The sequence below is a fragment of the Chrysemys picta genome, chromosome 9 (assembly GCF_011386835.1).
Source record: "Chrysemys picta bellii isolate R12L10 chromosome 9, ASM1138683v2, whole genome shotgun sequence".
Lineage (NCBI taxonomy): Eukaryota > Metazoa > Chordata > Testudines > Emydidae > Chrysemys > Chrysemys picta.
Genome location: NC_088799.1, coordinates 14,801,637 through 14,820,783, shown reverse-complemented (window position 1 = coordinate 14,820,783; position 19,147 = coordinate 14,801,637). Strand labels below are relative to the sequence as shown.

Below are 19,147 nucleotides of genomic sequence, written 5' to 3'. Positions count from 1 at the left end.
AGACCTGGTCTATACTTGGTTTGGTTAGTGGTGTGAAGTTTTTAATGAAAATAGTCACCCCAGTAAAAGTCCTGGTGTAGATGCAGTTAAGCTGGTATAAAAGTGCCTTATACCATATAGTTTATTCCTTTTCATGTACAGTAATAGGTATACTTACACTGGCATGAGAGATGCTTATAAGTGCATCCACACTAGAGGGATTGTACTGCTTTAACTATACCAGTACATTATTACTTGTAGCACCTAGGATGGTTAAAGCAGTATAACTTTCTAGTGTAGACAAGGCATTAATGTAATGTATAGTGTGGTGGTTTTTAAATATGTTGCTTCCTTTTCTTAACACTTTCAAGAGTCTTGGCGACAACACGAACCCCTCCCTCTTATATTGCTATTTGCAGGTTATTCTGAGAAAGGGAAAGCTACTAGGAATTAAAGTCCTGAGGAGTCCAGTTGAATTAACTCTTTTTATATATTTAAAAAAAAGTTATTGAAACTGCTCGTAGTGATGCCTATGTTAAGTACCATTTGAACCACCCAAGAATGGGTATCCGGCATAGATGGAAAGCATTTTATAACTGTGTTCTAATCACCTCTAAACGTCTGATGTTGACAAAAGAATATTCAAAGTAGAATTTTTGACAGACAGGAGAAGTGCACAAATAATACTTTGTACCAGGAAGAGGTTTAAGGAAATACAGATGCTAATTACTAACACTTACTTGAAATTAATAAATTATCTGAAATGCTCCTCTGCATTGGAATACTGCAGTGAGTGAGTAAAGACCGCTTTAGTGCCAGGGACTTCTGTTCAGCGTGGTTGCTATATGGTGCAGAAGAAGATACTAACTGCTGGGGAGGTAATACTCTGTTGCAGGACAATAGTGTATAATATGATCTTATAGGAAACATAAGGACACCTATGATAAAGTTACAGTTGTAACTAGTTTACAGCACTGTTTCAGCAGAGGATACAGACATACTTCAATCATTTCACCAAAATGCTGGCAGTTCTTATTTCAAGACATACCAGAAAACAATGAGCCTTGTTAATTGGTATCCAGTCAGTATCAGTGCATTTTAACAAAGTTAAAATCCTGTAGAGCTACTGTTTAAGTTTTTTTTAACTTTTTTTTAATAGCTTGTGGTTCTGACTTCTGTAACAAATCATTATCTGATTTCAGCCTCTACCTTTCTCATGTCGTCCGTTGTACTGTGCAAGTATGTTGAATCTGGTGCTGTGCTTTACAGGATTCAGGAAGAAAGAAGAACTAGTAAGATTATTTTGTCTTGCATCCTTGTCCCCTCCCCTTTCTTGGACTGATTAATCTACATGTAACTATGTTCAAGGTAGTCTTCTGTTACATCACCCCTAATGTACAATGTAGTCACTAACAGTGACTAAAGCTTATATTCTTGAGTACAGATTTAGGATTCTAGGGTCTACTTAAGACTCTCTCCTGCTCCTGTTGAAGACCGTGGGACTCTGACTTGCATGGGAGAGGGATTGAACCCTTAGGCAGCATTGAGTTGATCACCTAAGAATTTGACCTGTCACTTGTGTTGGAGCATGTACATGCTCTTGGGTGCACTCAAGTAAAACTTGGATATCCTGTTCAGAGCATTTGGAGTGTCACTACCATGTACTGTAATCTTGTCAGAACTACAGCTAAGCAGCATCATTCCTGATCAGTAGTCAAATGGGAAACTTTGATATTTACAAGAAGCAACTGATAATTCACTTGGTGTCTTGCTATCATATAAGCCACTACTGAATCAGTGTTCTGGCATGGTATCAAGGCAAACTGTACTGCTGGAGATGCTGGCAACTGCATGAAGCACAGAGCCAAGACCATCTTCCAACAGCTAAGAGTTAACTCTGATGTCCTGCCAGACTCAAATTGAGCAGTCCATTAATTTGTTCTAAACTCCTGGGGGTTTCCCCCCAGCCAAGTATGTTAGCCTTCATTTCTGTGTTTTAATAGCCCAGAATCCAAAGATGGAAGTGGCAGCATGACAATGGGCTGTGATATTTTGGGAGTCATCTTGTTTGGTGGCTTTATGGGCTGCTAGGTAAATTTTGACTTTGATGGGGGTGAGATAATTGTGAAGCATTGTGAACTGCTAACTGTATAGCTGTGAAAACAGCAATGGTGGCTTGGATGTTTTCCTTAAAATACATTTGATATATGTTAAATACTTCGAAGGCAGGTAACATTTATGGCTTGCCAACCATGTCTCATTTTAAAAATGACTCCACTAGTACAGGTTAAATGAACATGTAAAAGCTTTGCTTTAAGTTTAGTTCCGCTGTAACTTGTATGGTATATAACTCTCTTGCCTTTGTCCCTTCTTTAACAGCTGTAAGTTTCAAAAAGTGTATGATTCTCTTACTTCCTGACTCTTGCTCTTCAGGTTAAGCTGGTGACCTTGGTTCATCATATGGGTGGAATTATTCGAAGGGACTTCAGTTCAAAAATTACACATCTTGTGGCTAATTCTACGCAAGGAGACAAATTCAGAGTACGTGAACTTGAATTTGCACTTCAAGCACTTCAAAAAGTCTCTCAGTGTAGATTGACCCCCTTCAAATCGGACCTTCTAGTTTAACTTGAAGCAGATGCACTTCTGTAATGAAGAAAATGGGTTAAGTACAAAGGATTAAAGATTTCAGCATATCTTTACCTCTGTGATGTCAAGCTTTTAAAAACAATGGGTGGTAATTGTTTAGCTGTTGGAATCAAGAATCAGTCTTTTTTTTTTTTTTTAAAAGAACCTTTTGTCTAAAGGCTTTTGTTACAGACCAATACAACCTCTGAAAATAAGCATTTTGTCTCTTATGAAGTACTTAACATTAAGTTAACTGAGACCACTGCAGTTGGGGTTTCAGAGCACTTGTTATGCTTTGATTGTAATGTAGGCATACCCATAGAAGGCCAGTGGCACAGCTGCAGCTGGCTGTGGTCAGCTGACCTGGGCGGCAGGGCTAAAAATTGCAGCGTAGAGGTTCGGGTTGAGATCCACCCCCTTTGTAGGATTGTGTCACAGAGCCTCGTCTCTAGTCCAAGCCTGAATGTCTACACTGTTATTTCGATGATGCACTTGTGGGGGGAAAAGGCCAGTATTATGGGTATATTAGCTGTAGTGTTGTATGAAGACCTGGGAGGTAAATTGTTCTGCTTCACTTGGCACTGGTGACGCCTCAGCTGGAGTACTGTGTCCAGTTTTGCTGCCACACTTTAAGAAAGATGTCGATGTGTGTGTGCGTGAGACAGACACCGTCCAGAGGAGAGCAACAACAGTGAGCAAAAATTTAGGAAACGTGACCTCTGAAGAAAGACTTAAAAAATCGGGGGGGTGGGGGGGCTTGACAAGTGGTGAGGGACCCTCATAAGTCTCCAAATATGTTAAGGACTGCTCCAAAAAGGATGGTGATCAATTGTTCTCCAGGTCTAACAGTAGGACAAGAAATAATATCTTGCTTTACATCAAGGGAGGCTTTGGCTAAATATTAGGGAACACTGTCAAACTGTAAGGATAGTTAAGGGCTGCAATAGGTTACCTAGGGAAGCTGTGGAATCCCTGTCACTGGGGGTTTTGTAAGAACAGTTTAGACAAACATCTATCAGGGATGGTCTGCCTCAGTGTGTGTGGATGGACTAGATGACCGCTCAAGGTCCCTCCAGCCCTACATTTCTGTGATTCTGTTTCTGAGAGGAGTAACTTCATCCTTTTTACAATACCTATTTTCCAAATCAGAAATGTTGCCAGGAATCTTTCTCCAGGTTTGGAAAGAACTTAAATGGAGAGGTCACTTGTCATAGCTAATGACTTCCTTTTCCTTCTAGCTTGCTGTGAGTCTGGGAACTCCTATTGTGAAAGCTGAGTGGATTTACAAGGCTTGGGAGAGACGGAATGAAATGTAAGTGTTCCCCCCCCCCCCCACCCCCCAAAAAACACCTCCCCACTCAATTTAGACTTTTTTTCCCATGATACTAAAGTAAGCTTCTATATAGTAAAGAGTAACTGTAAATATACAACTTGTTTTAATGAATATTTATTTTTAAGTGACTTCTGTGCGGCTGATGAGGAATTCCGAAATGAGTTCAAGGTTCCCCCATTCCAGGACTGCATGTTAAGTTTCCTTGGATTTTCCGATGATGAGAGAATTAACATGGAAGAAATGACAAAAATGCAAGGTTATTGTTAATGATTGCATTTGCAATGGAATTTATAGGCAATGCATTTTTATCTTAAATCTGTCTAAAACTAAAATGCTGATTCTTTGCACACAGGGAGGTTTGAACGGGTCTTCCATTTAAAAAGCTACATTTAACTTTAGATCTCATGGGGCATAAAGCATGTAGCAAAACCAAACTTTTCATACCAAAGTAAGGTATTTTTTTTTCTTCTGCCATGCTGTGATGTCAAAACTGTGGCTTTTACTACAATTCCCCCCCCACACACACACCACCCCCCCTTTCCCTCCTCCACATCTAATGGTCAAGATTTAACTTTTTGGGAAGTTGGTTAGAAAAATGTGCCATGTGTATGCTTAGCTTCTTCTGATTCAAAGTTACATTACGCAAATATTTGTTCAAGTGTTACTTGAAGCATGTAGTACTCAAATTTTATTATAATGGATTTGCAAGAAAATAAATCACTTGTATAGAACTTATGGCCAAATATTTGTTTCCCTTCAATAGTGTAATACAATGTAATGCGAATACTTGGCTGACTCAGTTGGTTTAAGGTCTGTTCTTACAGTGCTATGTATATATAGCATCTTGTGCCTAAAGTTTGTTTCATATTCTATAGAACTGCACTAGCTATTATCATGCAAACATTATATAAGTAACTGAGCCTTTATCAAGACAGAGGCAAGGAGTCTCCCTCTTTCAATGTCCTTGTAGCCCATATGGTACAGCTAGCTTTACAATGTACACAACTTCCAATTTGTGATGGCTGTGTCTAGGCAAGCTATTTCTGGCTTGCTCTTTCGGAGCAATGTCTTTATGGGAGTCTCATTCTCAGACCTTCTCAAAGATGTTCTCCAAACTATTTTTAAAAAATAATCCCTGGTGGCCCTGAGCTCCAGGAGAGTAGGAGTTCTCTATCCTAGTGTTTTTTTTTTTTTTTTTTTTTTTTTTAAAAACTGTCACCGTAACACAATTTGTGAACTCTGGAAGGGCTAGATTCACACTACATAAATAGTACACCTTAGCTTATCGAAGCTGTCCCTTGAAGTTGTACTGCCATAGAATGTCTGCTGGTACTATCTTTGTGCTGGGAGTGCCCAGGATGCAGCTGTCTCAACTTGCTGACCAACTCCCCCTTCATCTTGCATCTTCTCCCCTTCTTTATTACTCTACCCCAACTTTGATACTACTATGAAATCCTCTCTTACCAAAACTCGAGATTCCTAGTTCTTCAGTTAATTTGATTTATTTTCTTACTCTAGGTGGGCAGTACTTGCCAGTTAGTGATGACAGGTGCACACATCTGGTTGTTGAAGAAAATACAGTAAAAGATCTCCCATTTGAGCCTCCAAAAAAACTTTATGTTGTAAAGCAAGAGGTTAGTGTACACAGAAATTCTTACTACTGGACTTTGAGGATTTTTTCAGACATGTAAATGATATTGAATATCATAGGTCAAAAGCTTGTATCAAGTTTTTGAAACTAGTTATAGAAGACTTTCTTTTCCCCATATAGTGGTTCTGGGGAAGCATTCAGATGGATGCCAGAGCTGGAGAATCCATGTACTTATTTGAAAAGGTATGTTGACCTTTAGTAATAGTGTAATATGTTGACTCTAACATATTCGAGCCCACATCCTGCAAATACTTGATTAATGTGAATTGTCCTCTGAAACTGATGGGATTACTCACAGTAATAAAGTTAAGCATATGTGTAAGTATTTGCAGGATTAGGGCTTAATTTGGATGCTGATGACTCATGATAGTATATTTCTAAAATTCCTAAATTGTCTTGAAGTATTCAGACTAAAACTTAAACATGTAATTTACTTGGACTTTGCTTAGTGGTCACTTCATGGTGATCTCGCAGTTATGCTTTACAGTTTTTTTTTAAAGCTGGAAAAACAAATACATATTGGCCTTTTTCAATAAAAATCCTGTTCAATAACCTAAGGGACTGTAGTGTCTTAAACTATTAACATGTTTGCTGTATAAAACTTTCAATTATTTTGTTTGACCATACAACAAAATGGGGGCAACTGTCTTGTGTAATCTTTCTTTTCTGTAGTCTATACAGAATCAAGTTGGAGGCAGTGACTGAATTTTCATATCTAATTACAGCCAGAGAGTCCTGAACTCAAAAAGTCAGTGTCACAACTTTCTCTGAATACCCCAAATAGCAATCGCAAGAGACGTCGCTTGAGAGAGACCCTTGCACAGCTCACCAGAGAAACTGACATGTCACCATTCCCTCCTCGGAAACGCCCATCAGCTGAGCATTCCCTTTCTATGGGGTCTTTACTGGATATTTCTAACACACCAGAGTCCAGCATTACCAATGGAGGTATAGTTGAAAGAAAGGATTAACCAAGCTTACCAGTGCTTAAAGCAGTGTTCTTTCTTTGCAAATTACAGAAGTAGAAAAAAAATTAGCTATGCTACAGTTCTGACAAGTTAACTACAGGCTTTCTCCCTTTCAGATTATGCAGGGAGCAGAATAGGAGTGAGGTGCTCAGACCCAGGTAGAGGCCAGGCCAGCTGCTGTCATGTCAGTAGAAGTAGTGAAACATGGAGGAAAATGAGGAAAAAATACACACTTACCAAATATAAGCCTCCAGATAATGTTACTCCAAAGCAGTGTGTGAATCCTGTCGAAAGTCTCCAGCAAACAAACCAGGTAGCTAGCATTAAGTCATCTGGAAACCTAGGCAATAGCAAACCTGGAAAAGGGACAGTATCAAATCTCCAAAAAAAGATCCTTTTTCCAAAGGAAAGCAAAGAGATCACTGTAAGGCCGACTTATCTTGAAGCCTTGAAAGATACTTTTGCCTCATGTCAACGTCTTGTAGGGACAAATAACATATCAAACATGCCACAAGATTGTGAAGAACCAACTTGCTTAACTTATGTTGACCAATTAACTAACACAGAAACTAATATCTCTACATATGGTTCTTGTGGCAAAGAGCAAATTGCAGAATCCACAATTAGTCAACTCCTAGAACTTGGACTCCAAAATAAATCCCAATTCCAACGTACAAGAGCGAGATCTGGAAATGCTACAGATGTAAATATGAATGACCTGACTTGTATGAACACCTGTGATTATGTCCAGCAAGTAACCTATGGGCATAGTCATCAGGGAAAGGACAGTAAGGACCAGTGTAGCTTTATAAATGAAACATCTTTGATAGAGGAGACTAATATTTTAGTAGGAGACTCTGAACCTTCTTCTGATTCAAAATCAAAAGCCCGTTACAGTGATACCAGTGCTGCTCTGATAACAGGTAAGAGTACTTGCTGCAGGCACAGTAATGTTGAAGTTGATCAGTACAAATTCAGAAAAATCAGGCATAAACTTCCCTTCTAAGCAGTGTTTATTATTAAATGTACATAATCTACTTGGGATGTGACCATGTTGGCCTTCAGAATGTACAGAATACCCCAGATCAATCTGAGTCTGTATTCAGAACACCACTAGCTGCACAACTAGCTCCCCAGGATTCTCTCCTATAGGATAGAGGTTTTCAGGCTTTGCATAATGTGGACTGTATCTTTAGTCTAATACACCACTTACCCTTTAATTGGCAGTTGCTTATCTCATGACAAATGCTTACACGGAAAAGTAACAATGAGGAAGATACTTGCACTTACTATGTTTTTTTTTTTTTTTTTTAATAGCATTCAGCAGGTAGAAAGAGAGGTACCTTCATATGAACAGGTAGCTCTCTGAACCACTAGAGTGGTGCACCATTTTGAGAACTAATCCTATAGGCTATAAAATTGTAAGTTTTTAAAAACTGATCACCATATTCTCCGTAGCTTTATGGATATTATCCATAGTGTAATGTCACTGTCCTAGGGCACTTGACAGTCATAGTAGGAGTTTGAGTTTGGGCTAAGGCAGAGATCGGCAACCTTTGGCACGCGGCCTGCCAGGGTAAGCCCCCTGGCGGGTTGGGCTGGTTTGTTTACCTGCCGCGTCCGCAGGTTCGGCCGATCGCGGCTCCCACTGGCCGCGGTTTGCCACTTCAGGCCAATGGGGGCTGCGGGAAGCGACGGCCAGCACATCCCTCGGCCAGCACTGCTTCCCGCAGCTCCCATTGGCCTGGAGCTGCAAACCACGGCCAGTGGGAGCCGTGATCGGCCGAACCTGCGGACGCGGCAGGTAAACAAACCGGCCCAACCCGCCAGGGGGCTTAACCTGGCAAGCCGCGTGCCAAAGGTTGCCAATCTCTGGGCTAAGGCTATGTCTACGGTACACACCTTACAGCGGCACAGCTGTACTGCTGCAGCTGCACCACTGTAAGGTCTCCTGCCGGCATAATTAAACCACCCCTAACTAGCGGCAGAGGCTATATTGGTAGGAGAGCGTCTCCCACCTACATAGCGCTGTCCATACCAGCACTTTTTTGTTGGTGAAACTTATGTCGGTCAAGGTTGGGGTTTTTTCCCCCCCACACTCCTGACTGGCAAAAGTTTTACCAACAAATGTGCTAGTGGAGACAAAGCCAAAAGCCGTCTCCTGCTAATGGAACAAATGTTCTCCTTGCATCAAAAAAGATAATATAACCTTTCTACCCCTTTTTGATATTAAAGGGGGTATCTTTAACAAAAGCAGCTGGTATCTTTCTGATAATCTTAAGAATCCGTCCAGAAGATTTTAGCACAATTCTAAATAGTCTCTCTTTCCCTTTCATCAGAAACGCCAAAATCATGTTCAAAGCCTTCCAAAAATTCAACTCCTCTGCCTGCAAAGCAGTCTGCAAGATGGCAGGTTGCAAAGGAACTATATCAGACAGAAAGTAACTATGTAAATATTCTGACGACAATTATTCAGGTAAGTTAGTAGATTTGTTACTGTATCTAGATGAGTCACTGTTTAATTTTCAGTCCCATCACTGATTTGCAGTTTGATACAGCCTCCTCTTTAGAGGATCTCAAAACACTTAGTATTTATTAAACTCTCCATTTCTTGACTTAATTCAAAAACCTACTCTAGTGAAGAGCTGGGGAGAGAAGTATAAGACTCCAGAAAAAAGAAAAGCATGACTTTTAAAAGAGAACCTACACAAAGCCAGACTTGACTAAAATACTGAATGCCATAGAATTAATTTCCTTGAAGTGGCTGATCATACACTTAAGAATGAGCTCAAATATGATTATTCAATTAGACATGTTACTGTAGCACAAGCCTTTACCCTACTTTTCTAATGTGGTTACAGAATTGAATGGCCTTGGTAATGGATGAATTTAATGCTTGTACCTTCATACCCAGTACTTAACATGTGGCATAATACAATACACTCCAGTGAAGTGTGGGAATAAGGAGTTCCTCTTGTCAAGTTTGTGGTTATAGAAAACATGACCAGGAAACAAAACATTTCAAATCTTTCCTTCACACCAATATTTCAAGTTTAATAGAGTGGTTAGTGTGTGTGTGTGTGTGTGTGTACATTCCATCAAAGATGGAAGCTGAATCCATTAAATGTCTTTGTTTACTCTTTCAGTTATTTCAAGTTCCATTGGAAAAAGAAGGGCAGCTTGGAGGACCTATCCTTGCACCGGAGGAAATTAAGACCATATTTGGCAGCATTCCAGACATCCTTGATGTGCACACTAAAATAAAGGCTAGTTTTGTCATGCTTATCCCTTATTTTTTTCCTCCAGGCCATCACTTATTTTCCAACTTGAGTTACTATCTATTGTGTGCACCTTAACAATAGACATCTGTTGCCCTCAATTGGAGGGGGTATTCTTAACTTGCTTGTGTTGCATAATGCTGTCTGGTTCAGAATGACTGGCTGCCACATTTTGTCTTGAGTTGGCTCTATTTCAGGACTGTGAATGATGTGCAAGTCTAAAATATCTTAGGATCCTGAAGGATCAAAGGACCTGTACATATAAGGAGGTGGGACTTGTAGATTGAATGTAGAAGACTTCAGACCATTCTACAGTAGATATTGTAGAAACTCTTCACTCAGTTCACTCCACTCCACAGGCTGGCTTGTTCCATTTCCATCTTAATAGCTGCTTCCACAGAGGGAGCTCTGCAGCTGTGGATTTTTTTTGTTTTGTTTTTGTTTTTTAGACTTTGACAGACTATTTTTGAGGATGTGGGCCCAAGTCAAACAGGCTAACTTTCCAAAGTGGTGAGCACCCAGCAATTCCCATTGGAGTAAAGAGCCAAGACACTGAAAAATAACTAGAGGGGTGTGTGTGTGTGTGTGTGTGGGGTGTGGGGGGGTGTGGTGTGGCTTTTTATTTTTAAAAAGGTTCCTTAGGTTTTTGGTGTTCAACAGCAGATTCTTTAAAGGGACCTGACTGTTCAGGGTGGTGAGCATTCATCACTTTGTGACAATCAATCCCCTTTTAAAAGGTACCTTGAGTTGGCCCACACAATCAGTTGTTTTGAAAATCTTGGTGAAACTTCTATCTCTAAAGACTTTAGCCTGGAACTGAGGCATGAGCTGTGGTTTGGGGTGAAATATAGTCTGCATCACTCAGTCTCTACTCTTAGTTTGGACACTTGATATGCAGGTTGCTGTCTAAATTAGACTATAAGCTATTTGCTGCAATATGGCATATCAAGGAGCCATAACATTGAATTTCCTGATGAAACGAGGTACAAATTTCAATCAAATGAAGAAAGTTTTGCTCTTATAGTTTTAGAAAAAACTTAGTATGCAATTGCAAAATGCTATTTTTTTGGTTGCTTTGGATTTTCGGTCCTGATTCATGTTTGAATAGTCTGGAATAGAGGATTTCAGACTGCTTGCTTCCTTCTCAAATTAATCTTTAATAATCTTAGAAATGATACTGTATTTGGGGCATAGTTATCAATACATTAACTGGGTAGCCCACAACATACACCTGCAAGTAGATGGTACTCAACTTAAGGTGGAGGAGGTGAAGGACACTTGCCTCTTCCCTCTGTTTTCTTAGTCATGGTGAAAAGAGCAGCACAGGAACAAGACACTCAAGTGACTTGCCCATGGCATAGGCTGGAAGTGCAAAGGCCTAGGATCAAACAAACCTAGCTGCCACATGGAGCACTGTAGAAACAGCACTGCTTGAAGTGTGTGTATGGTCCTTTTCACTGCTCAGGATGCACCTGAGTGCTAACACACACCTAGCTCTGACATCAGCCAGTGAATATAAACCTGGGTAGTGCGTGACCTGCTAGAACTGAAGTTGGCAACCTGGGCAAGGTTTCTGTGGTGCTCTGGTGCAGTTGATAGCTTTTTGTTTTAAACTTAAAAAAAAAAGTTTTAATGGAATAACTATGAAAGTAAATAGAATCACTATTATGGCCTTGCTATTTTGAGATTAATTCAGTTTGTGTCCTCTGCATATTCCTACTTGTGGGATGCACTGGTGTGGGTGCAATTCAAATGGTGGAACCTTCTCAACAGTGCCTGATAGACTGCTCATGTGTTTGTCCTATGCTTCCCCTCTGTGTTCCTGAGCATGAGACTATGAAAGGGGATATGGCATCCTCTTCCACCTCTGTTCCCTCCAACTGCAGCAGCAAATGTATGTGAACCATCAGGATCCATTGAACCTGGATCTTTCTCTTGAGAAGAACTTAGTGGTTTATCTAGCTGTAGCTGTAGCTTTAGCTTTACTGTTAGTGTTAGTTGTGGTAATTTAAGTTTAATTAGTTAAGGAACAGTTTTTATTCAGTAGTAAAGTCTAGATTCTTCTTTGAGTTGATGCAGACATGTATTGCACTTAAGTGCGTGTGCACTGCTGCTAGAGAATTTTGCAGAGCAGTACCTGTAGAGGGACGGCGCTTGCACCTCATGGCTGTAGCCCCTCCCCTATCTATTTGAGGCAGCGCCACCCTGACCCTCCCTCAGTTCCTTCTTGCACCTGTGGCTGGAGTTGGAGCTTTGTGGTTTAATAACACATTTCTCTCAGCAGCATTACTATCCGTTGCATGCTTTTGTTCAGCCTTTCCCTCCTTTGAGGCAGTGGGACTATCCCAGAATGGGTAAAGGGACCAATAGGAGAGCAGTCTGGCTCAGGGTTAGGTCAATCTACATAAAACCAAGGCCATACTTTGCAGCTTGAGCTCAGCTCCCCACATCTCGGGGCATGGCTGCTGCAGGGCTGAATGAAGAGGAATAGTGGTGTTCGGACGACTGTCCAACAAGTCGTCCTCAACTGTAGAAAGCCCTCCATGAAGGTGGCTTATTCAGCAGTGTAAAAAGGTCTTTGGTGGGGTCATTACACACAGAGTCCAACCAATACTAGCTTCTAGCCAGGGCTTTTTGGCGTACCTGCTGCACCTTCGGTAATTGGGGCTGGTGATGACCTCATTGAAAGTACATCTGGCCAAGATATCAGCATTTCATCCCCCCTATTCAGAGATGATCAGTCATATCCAAAGCTGTTGTAGCAAGATTTGTGAAAGGGCTCCTTTTGTCTGCATCCTTCAATTCAAGAGCCTTTCCCAATGTGGAACCTTAATGTAGTCCAGCCTTAATGGGACCTCCCTTTGAGCCCCTGACATCCTGTCCATTCCTGATCCGGTGTCCAAAAACTTTGGTAGTTTTACATCTGCAAGGAGAATGAGTTGCAGGCTCTGATAGCACAGCCTCCTTGTATAAAATTCTCCAAGGATAAAGTGACTTTATGATCACTCCCAAAATTCTTGTTTAAAGTGGCTTCTCAGTTCCACTTGAACCAGGTGGTATATTTACCTGGGTCCAAAGCTGCATTCCTTTCCAGAGGCACAGTCTTCGTACATTAGACATCCGGCAATGCTTAGCCTTCTACCTGGACAGGAGCAAACTGTTCTGTACTTTGCATCATTTATTTCGTATGCAGATCACATGAAGGGTCAAGCAGTCTCTTACCAGATTATCTCCAAGGGGATAATATCCTGCATTAAGACTGTATATGAAGTAACTTCAGCTGCACCCCCTCAGTGGGATATGAGCTCTTGCTATCGACGTTGCTTGCGCTCTTGTAGAATTTCTCATTTCCAGGGCTGCTATGCAGTCGTCTCTTCCTATGTTCACAAGCCATTATGCCATAATCGCATCTTCCAGGGTGGATGTGGATGCTGATGGAGCATCCTGCAGTCTTTGTTTAGGTAGACTCCAAACCCTGCCTCCTAGGGGGTACTGCTTATGAATCTGCTAAGTGGAATACATGGCTGCATTGAGTCGAAGAAGAAACTGTTACTTACTGTAACTGTGTTCTTCAAGATGTGATGCAGATGTGTATTCCATTACTCACCCTTTGTCCCCTCTGCAACAAAGTCTCATCTCCAGGCATAGGTGCGAAAGAACTGAGGGAAAGTTGGGGCGGCACTGCCTCATGCAGTCCAGGAAGGGGCTACCACTCTCCCTCTATGGGTACTACTAAGCAAAATTCTCCAGCCCCAGTGTGCTGGGCACACACACGCATAAGTGGAATACACATCTGCATCACCTCTCGAAGAACCACAGTTACAGTAAGTAACTTTTTCTTCAGTGGTGGATCCAGAAGTTGAGACCTGGCTTCAAAAGGTGCATCTCTCATCCAACAGTCTTTCCTTTGTTGGACGTCCACATAACATGCTTGGTGTGCCTCAGAGCACCCTTAAAGGAAAGTGGACTCTCTGAATCTGCAGCACTCTTACCCCAAGGGCACACGAGGAGTGTGAAAACAGGCTGAAAGCCATATTTGTTTCAAGAAATCCTGGGTGCAAAGCTACCCAGATCTAACACATCTGAAGGATCCATATCCAAGGTGAATAGGGCATTGATGGCCCAGACACTTCAGGGACTAGAAAGAACACTAGGCAGAAGACTCCAATCTCTGCCATAGGACTTCTGTTAGTTGGTTCCCAAATCATTGGATCTGACTTGGTCAGTCTTCTCTTCTGAAATAAGAGCCAAAGCATGAGGAAAAAATCTCAGATGCTCTTGTGTTCAAGAGACTGAGAGATAAGGTTCCTGTTAGTAGGGCCAAATTGCATGCAGGAAACCCTTTGGCTTTGGATCAGAGAATCCTAAATCAGCCTCAGATTCTAGTTCAGAGATCTTAGGCGGGGATTTTACCCTGAAGATCAGTGATATGAAGATCATTGCAGAGCCAGCAGTCAGGGCCAAGTCAGCCATTGGGTCAGCAAGAGGCAAGAATCCTCCTTTCCCCTAAGGAGTTACAAATAAAACCTACTGCTAGTTTTTTTATCCTCAGATCTCCCACCAGGGAGGATTATGTTGGACTGATTTGTCCATAGATGTTTTGTGACAGAAGTGAAGCACCTTTGGACTCTCCCATTAAAGTTGTTTCTCACTTCTCCATTTTGCATATGTCAGGTCCAGTAGCTTCTCCATTTGTCATATCCACTGTCTGAGGAAGAATTGCAATGTGTTAGACGTACTGTGACAGAATGCACACCTGTATTCACACCCTACACACCACAGTAGTGATCTTTGTACAAGGTATGCGTTGTGAGGTATCATTTGAAAACTCATAACTTGCTTATCAGTAATATCATGGTAAAATGTGTGTGGCAGCATTATAAGTAAAGTTATAAACGTCCACCTGTACAATGTTAAAAGTAGATGTTCAGACGCATCTGGCACCAAACTGGTCATACGCTCCTTTGTCCAATACAGGTCTGTATGCTTCTCTTAATATGTATTTAAGCAATAGTGTCACTAAGCAGAAATGGGGAAGGGGAGTGTGACCAGGATCTCCTGTGCAGGCCAGCTGAGGTCACTCAATTAGGGTGAACTGCAAAGAATGGGGCAGATAATCCCCAAAGCTGGTGGATATTTTCAATACTTAGATTTACCAAGCCAGCATAAAACAGCTTCTTTATTACCTCACTGGTTGCCCAGAAGCCAACAACATAGCTCCCTTGAAGTAACCCAGCTCAGACCTCCATCCTGGTATCCAAGTCAAATATGATGCATATTTCTGAAAATCTTATTTTATCATATTAAAAAAGTTCTACCAATTCCAAAGGATTGGACATTTTACCTCCCAGGTTATTGAATATTCCAGATCTTACCCAAATACAAACTTGTAGCCAATTTTTATTAACTAAACTAAAATTTATTAAAAAAGAGCAAGAATATGGCTAAAAGATCAATATGCATACAGACACGAGTTCAATTTTTGAGGTTCAGATACATAGCTGACATGGTGAGCTTTGTAGATGCAAAGTGTCCTTCGGTTATAGTCCAATGTTTGTATTTCAGAGCAATCCGGTCAGAACTGGGGACTCAGACCTTGTGGCTTAGACTTCCCCTGCATGAAACCTAAAGCAGATCTGAGATGATAGACTCAAGACCCAACAGTTTTATAGTTTAACAGCCATCTGACCACGCAGTCCTGGGTAAACAATAGGCTTTTGATGTAACCTTCTGCTTTCTAAACACCACCAGTAATCAATTACACAAATTAACGTAGGGCAGTTTATTCATTAGGCAGTCTATCACAAACTTCAGAGACATATAGACAATGACATTACTTTATCCAAGATTCATTTAAATGTAATATTCTCTTTTGATCTCTGTATTAATAGTTTATAGTGACAGACAGGAGCTGGCTGTTTACATGGCTAACTTTTATGAGTACACACAATTAGTATCACTTCTAATAATATAGGTTTGCATTTCAAAGTTCTAGCCCATCTACCACGAATGGCCCTAATTACCATTCAGACCCCTTTCTAACGACTTTAAAGGTGGGCTCTGGGTCATTCAACCTGTAAGGTGCTTAACCCTTTCTGGCCATGAGTTATATTTTTGTATATGTTTTGCTGTAATTATATAGCAGTGGTAGCAAAATGGCTTGCATAATTAAAATATAATTAGACAACGTCACAGGAAGGAAAACAAAGGAAGCTCAGACAGGTGAGAGAACCCAGCAGGGAACATCCTTCCACACAGGTTTGTGTCTCCTGGTTCTCAGCTGGAAATGCTTTTCAAAGGGGGACTGAAACTATAAAAAGGAGGGCAAACACCCCACGAGACTTCTCTCTCTCCTGCCCCTTTCACTCTTTGCACTTGAGAAGACATAAGGAGCAGCTGTTGGACTCTGGGGGAGGGGCCCTGACCTAGAGGTTGGTCAGTAATCCTGCTGGAAGCATACGGTGAGAAACTTTGTTTGAATCTAATATAGTTTAAGTTGGGCATTAGAAAGCATTTTATCTTTATTTTTCTTGTAAACTTTTCTCACTCTTATGCCTCATTGCTTATAATCACTTAAAATCCATTTTTATAGTTAATAAACTTATCTTATTGGTTTTATCTAATCCAGTGTGTTTTAAATCAAAGTATCTGGGTAACTCCATTTAAGCTGGCAAGTAGTTGTACGTTATTCCCGTAATGGACTTGTATACACCTCTACCTCGATATAAGGCTGTCCTCGGGAGCCAAAAAAATCTTACCGCGTTATAGGTGAAACCGCGTTATATCCAACTTGCTTTGATCCACCAGAGTGCGCAGCCCTGCCCCCCTGGAGCATTGCTTTACCACGTTATATCTGAATTTGTGTTATATCGGGTCGCGTTATATCAGGGTAGAGGTGTATTTGTATTGTCCATGAGAGGGCTGGGCAGTACACTTCTAGGGGGAAATCCAGGACTGGGCATATGTTGGTCACCCTGTAGTATAACCAACGCAGTGTGTGACTGATAGGCTTCAGTTACACAAACACATCTGGGAGTGACCTGCTTGCTGGCAAGCTGTTCGTTAATGGTCCAGGTTGGGAGCTAGGACAGTAGGGTATTGCAGGGCAAGGGTGACACAGCCCCCTGCTGGTCTGGATTGTCACACACACGTCACAGGTTCTGTTACCTCTATCAGGAGGTAGAAGAGGAAAGTGGATGTCTAAGTGATATACAGTTTGTCTTACAAAGGGTTTTCATTCTCTCTCACACCCTTTCCCTAACTACTGTCATTGGGAGTTAACATCCCATTTGAGAATGCAGGAACTCTCACGTCTGTCTATCTGCAAACTGGAAGAGAATTTTGTATTGACTTACATTTAGATGTTTGGAAAGCTGTTTCACAATGATGAATACGAGGCATATGTATGTTTGTACGGTATGTAAGCTTAGAATCTGGAGCACAGTTCTATAGCAAGTGTTGGATTCCATGGCAATTGCCACACGTCAGGCCCTGAGTAAAGAAATGTATAAATACTAACTGCAGACTTCCAAAGCTGTACAACTTAGATACATGGCTCTTTTAAATCAGGCTGCTTATTGTCTTCCTAATACACTTGTTTGTTTATATTCCAGGAAGACCTTGAAGACCTTATGATAAACTGGGCTGAAAGCAAAAGTATTGGGGATGTCATTCTTAAATATGTAAGTTATTTTTACAGTGGCTGTAAGCTAGTTTTTACTAATGTAATCTAAAATGCATTGAGGAACACCACTAATCTTTTGGATGAAAACTGCTCTGTACGTATTTCTCATTAGTGTATCCAGGATAAATCCTCAGTTGTCAATTTAAATAATGACACAGTAAGGAAGCTCATGCAGTAACTCACTTCGAACTAAAGACTTCTTTTTCTTGTATTGTAATGTTGGGCAGAGCTCCAAAAAGCTTTGTACGGACATTTATCCAAACTCTAGAAACCAGGTTTGAAATGTTTAAAGAGATTTTCCTGTAACCTCTGGTATTCCACTGCTGTTTGAATAAACTGGGAGCACCAAGAAAACAGCCTGTCAGTTTTGTAATTGTGTGGTTGTATTTTATTGCTTTCACTTCATTCCTAGTGAAAAGATGCCTGGGGGAGGGGAGAGGGTGGTTGAAGGAATAAATTTAAACCAACTCTGAAGGCTAGTTATTTTAGTCGGACCAGGATTTCCTATCCCGCGGTAATGAATATGCAAGAAGGTAGAGACGAATGTAGTTCTAGAGAAACAATAATAGAAATATAGTTGTCCAGTGCTCTCCCTGACTATTGACAATCCTAGGCTTAATTTGCCCTACTGTGGCCATATTTTTCAACGGTCACTTTCACACATCTTAGCCCTAGATAAAACTACAGGCAACCCTATGATTTCCTCTGTAGGATGAGGAAGAAAATCCGTGAAGGAAAAGGAGTTCTGTTTTCAAGCTTCAAGGAAGGTGTGGTCTAAACTGTGAGACCCTGAGAAGTCCAGAGTGGAAAATGGCTAAAGCTTTCAAAGCTGGCTGTTCAAAATTAGATTAATAAATGATCAGGCTTCTGCTCTAGAGTTGCTGAGCACCCACCACAAAATCCATTGATGTAGTGGTATTTTGGGGGAACATTGCACCTGAAAACAGGTCCTCCTTTGTTTAGGAGCCTAACATGGGGCAACTCACTTAACTTTTGGCCCAAGTCCCTAACCATATGCTGTGTGCCCCAATGCAGATTACGATATCTTTAAGCATAAAAGATGTCTGCAGTCTATTTTGTGGCACATAAAACTGGCTTAATACAAACTTAAATTGCTTTGGTAGTATGCAGGATACATCTTAAAGCCATAACTAGCCATTACAGTCTTAAATTTGTTTTTCTTACTATTGTAATACAATGTACATAAAGACTGCTTGCTTGTTTACCTAAGGTCTACACTTAAAGCATTTTGAAATATTTTTTTTTCAGTCAAAAGACTTGTTGAAAACATACCCTCCTTTTGTGAACTTCTTTGAAATGAGCAAAGAAACTATTATGAAATGTGAAAAACAGAAGCCACGGTTTCATGCTTTTCTAAAGGTATTTATGCACTGAACTTTATTTTCAGCAACTTTTTTTGAATATATTACTGAGATTCAAGTTCAATACCACTAAAAAATTCACTAACTCAGTAAATCTCCAGATTTCAGTTAGGGGAAGGAAAAATACTGTAGAACTGTAAACTTTGGACATGGGGGTAGGATAGGAGGTTTAGGCACTATAATCCTCAGTAATTCTTCAAACCTCTATAGAGAGGTGGCATTTTGCAACCAGCATGTGACATTA

General features: G+C 40.8%; 1 protein-coding gene across 7 annotated transcripts in view; it reads left to right on the top strand.

Annotated features, from left to right (window-relative positions):
* Positions 1-19,147, top strand: part of ECT2 (epithelial cell transforming 2) — a 50,284-nt gene that overhangs the window by 9,707 nt on the left and 21,430 nt on the right. For all 7 annotated transcript variants that reach the window (XM_024111066.3, XM_024111064.3, XM_008174585.4 and 4 more), the window contains 11 exons: positions 1,182-1,271; positions 2,413-2,520; positions 3,846-3,919; positions 4,066-4,196; positions 5,459-5,574; positions 5,712-5,774; positions 6,317-6,539; positions 8,899-9,035; positions 9,706-9,825; positions 17,451-17,519; positions 18,791-18,901. In XM_024111066.3, coding sequence (XP_023966834.2) covers positions 1,182-1,271; positions 2,413-2,520; positions 3,846-3,919; positions 4,066-4,196; positions 5,459-5,574; positions 5,712-5,774; positions 6,317-6,539; positions 8,899-9,035; positions 9,706-9,825; positions 17,451-17,519; positions 18,791-18,901 — 1,242 coding nt within the window. The remainder of the gene's footprint in view (positions 1-1,181; positions 1,272-2,412; positions 2,521-3,845; positions 3,920-4,065; positions 4,197-5,458; positions 5,575-5,711; positions 5,775-6,316; positions 6,540-8,898; positions 9,036-9,705; positions 9,826-17,450; positions 17,520-18,790; positions 18,902-19,147) is intronic.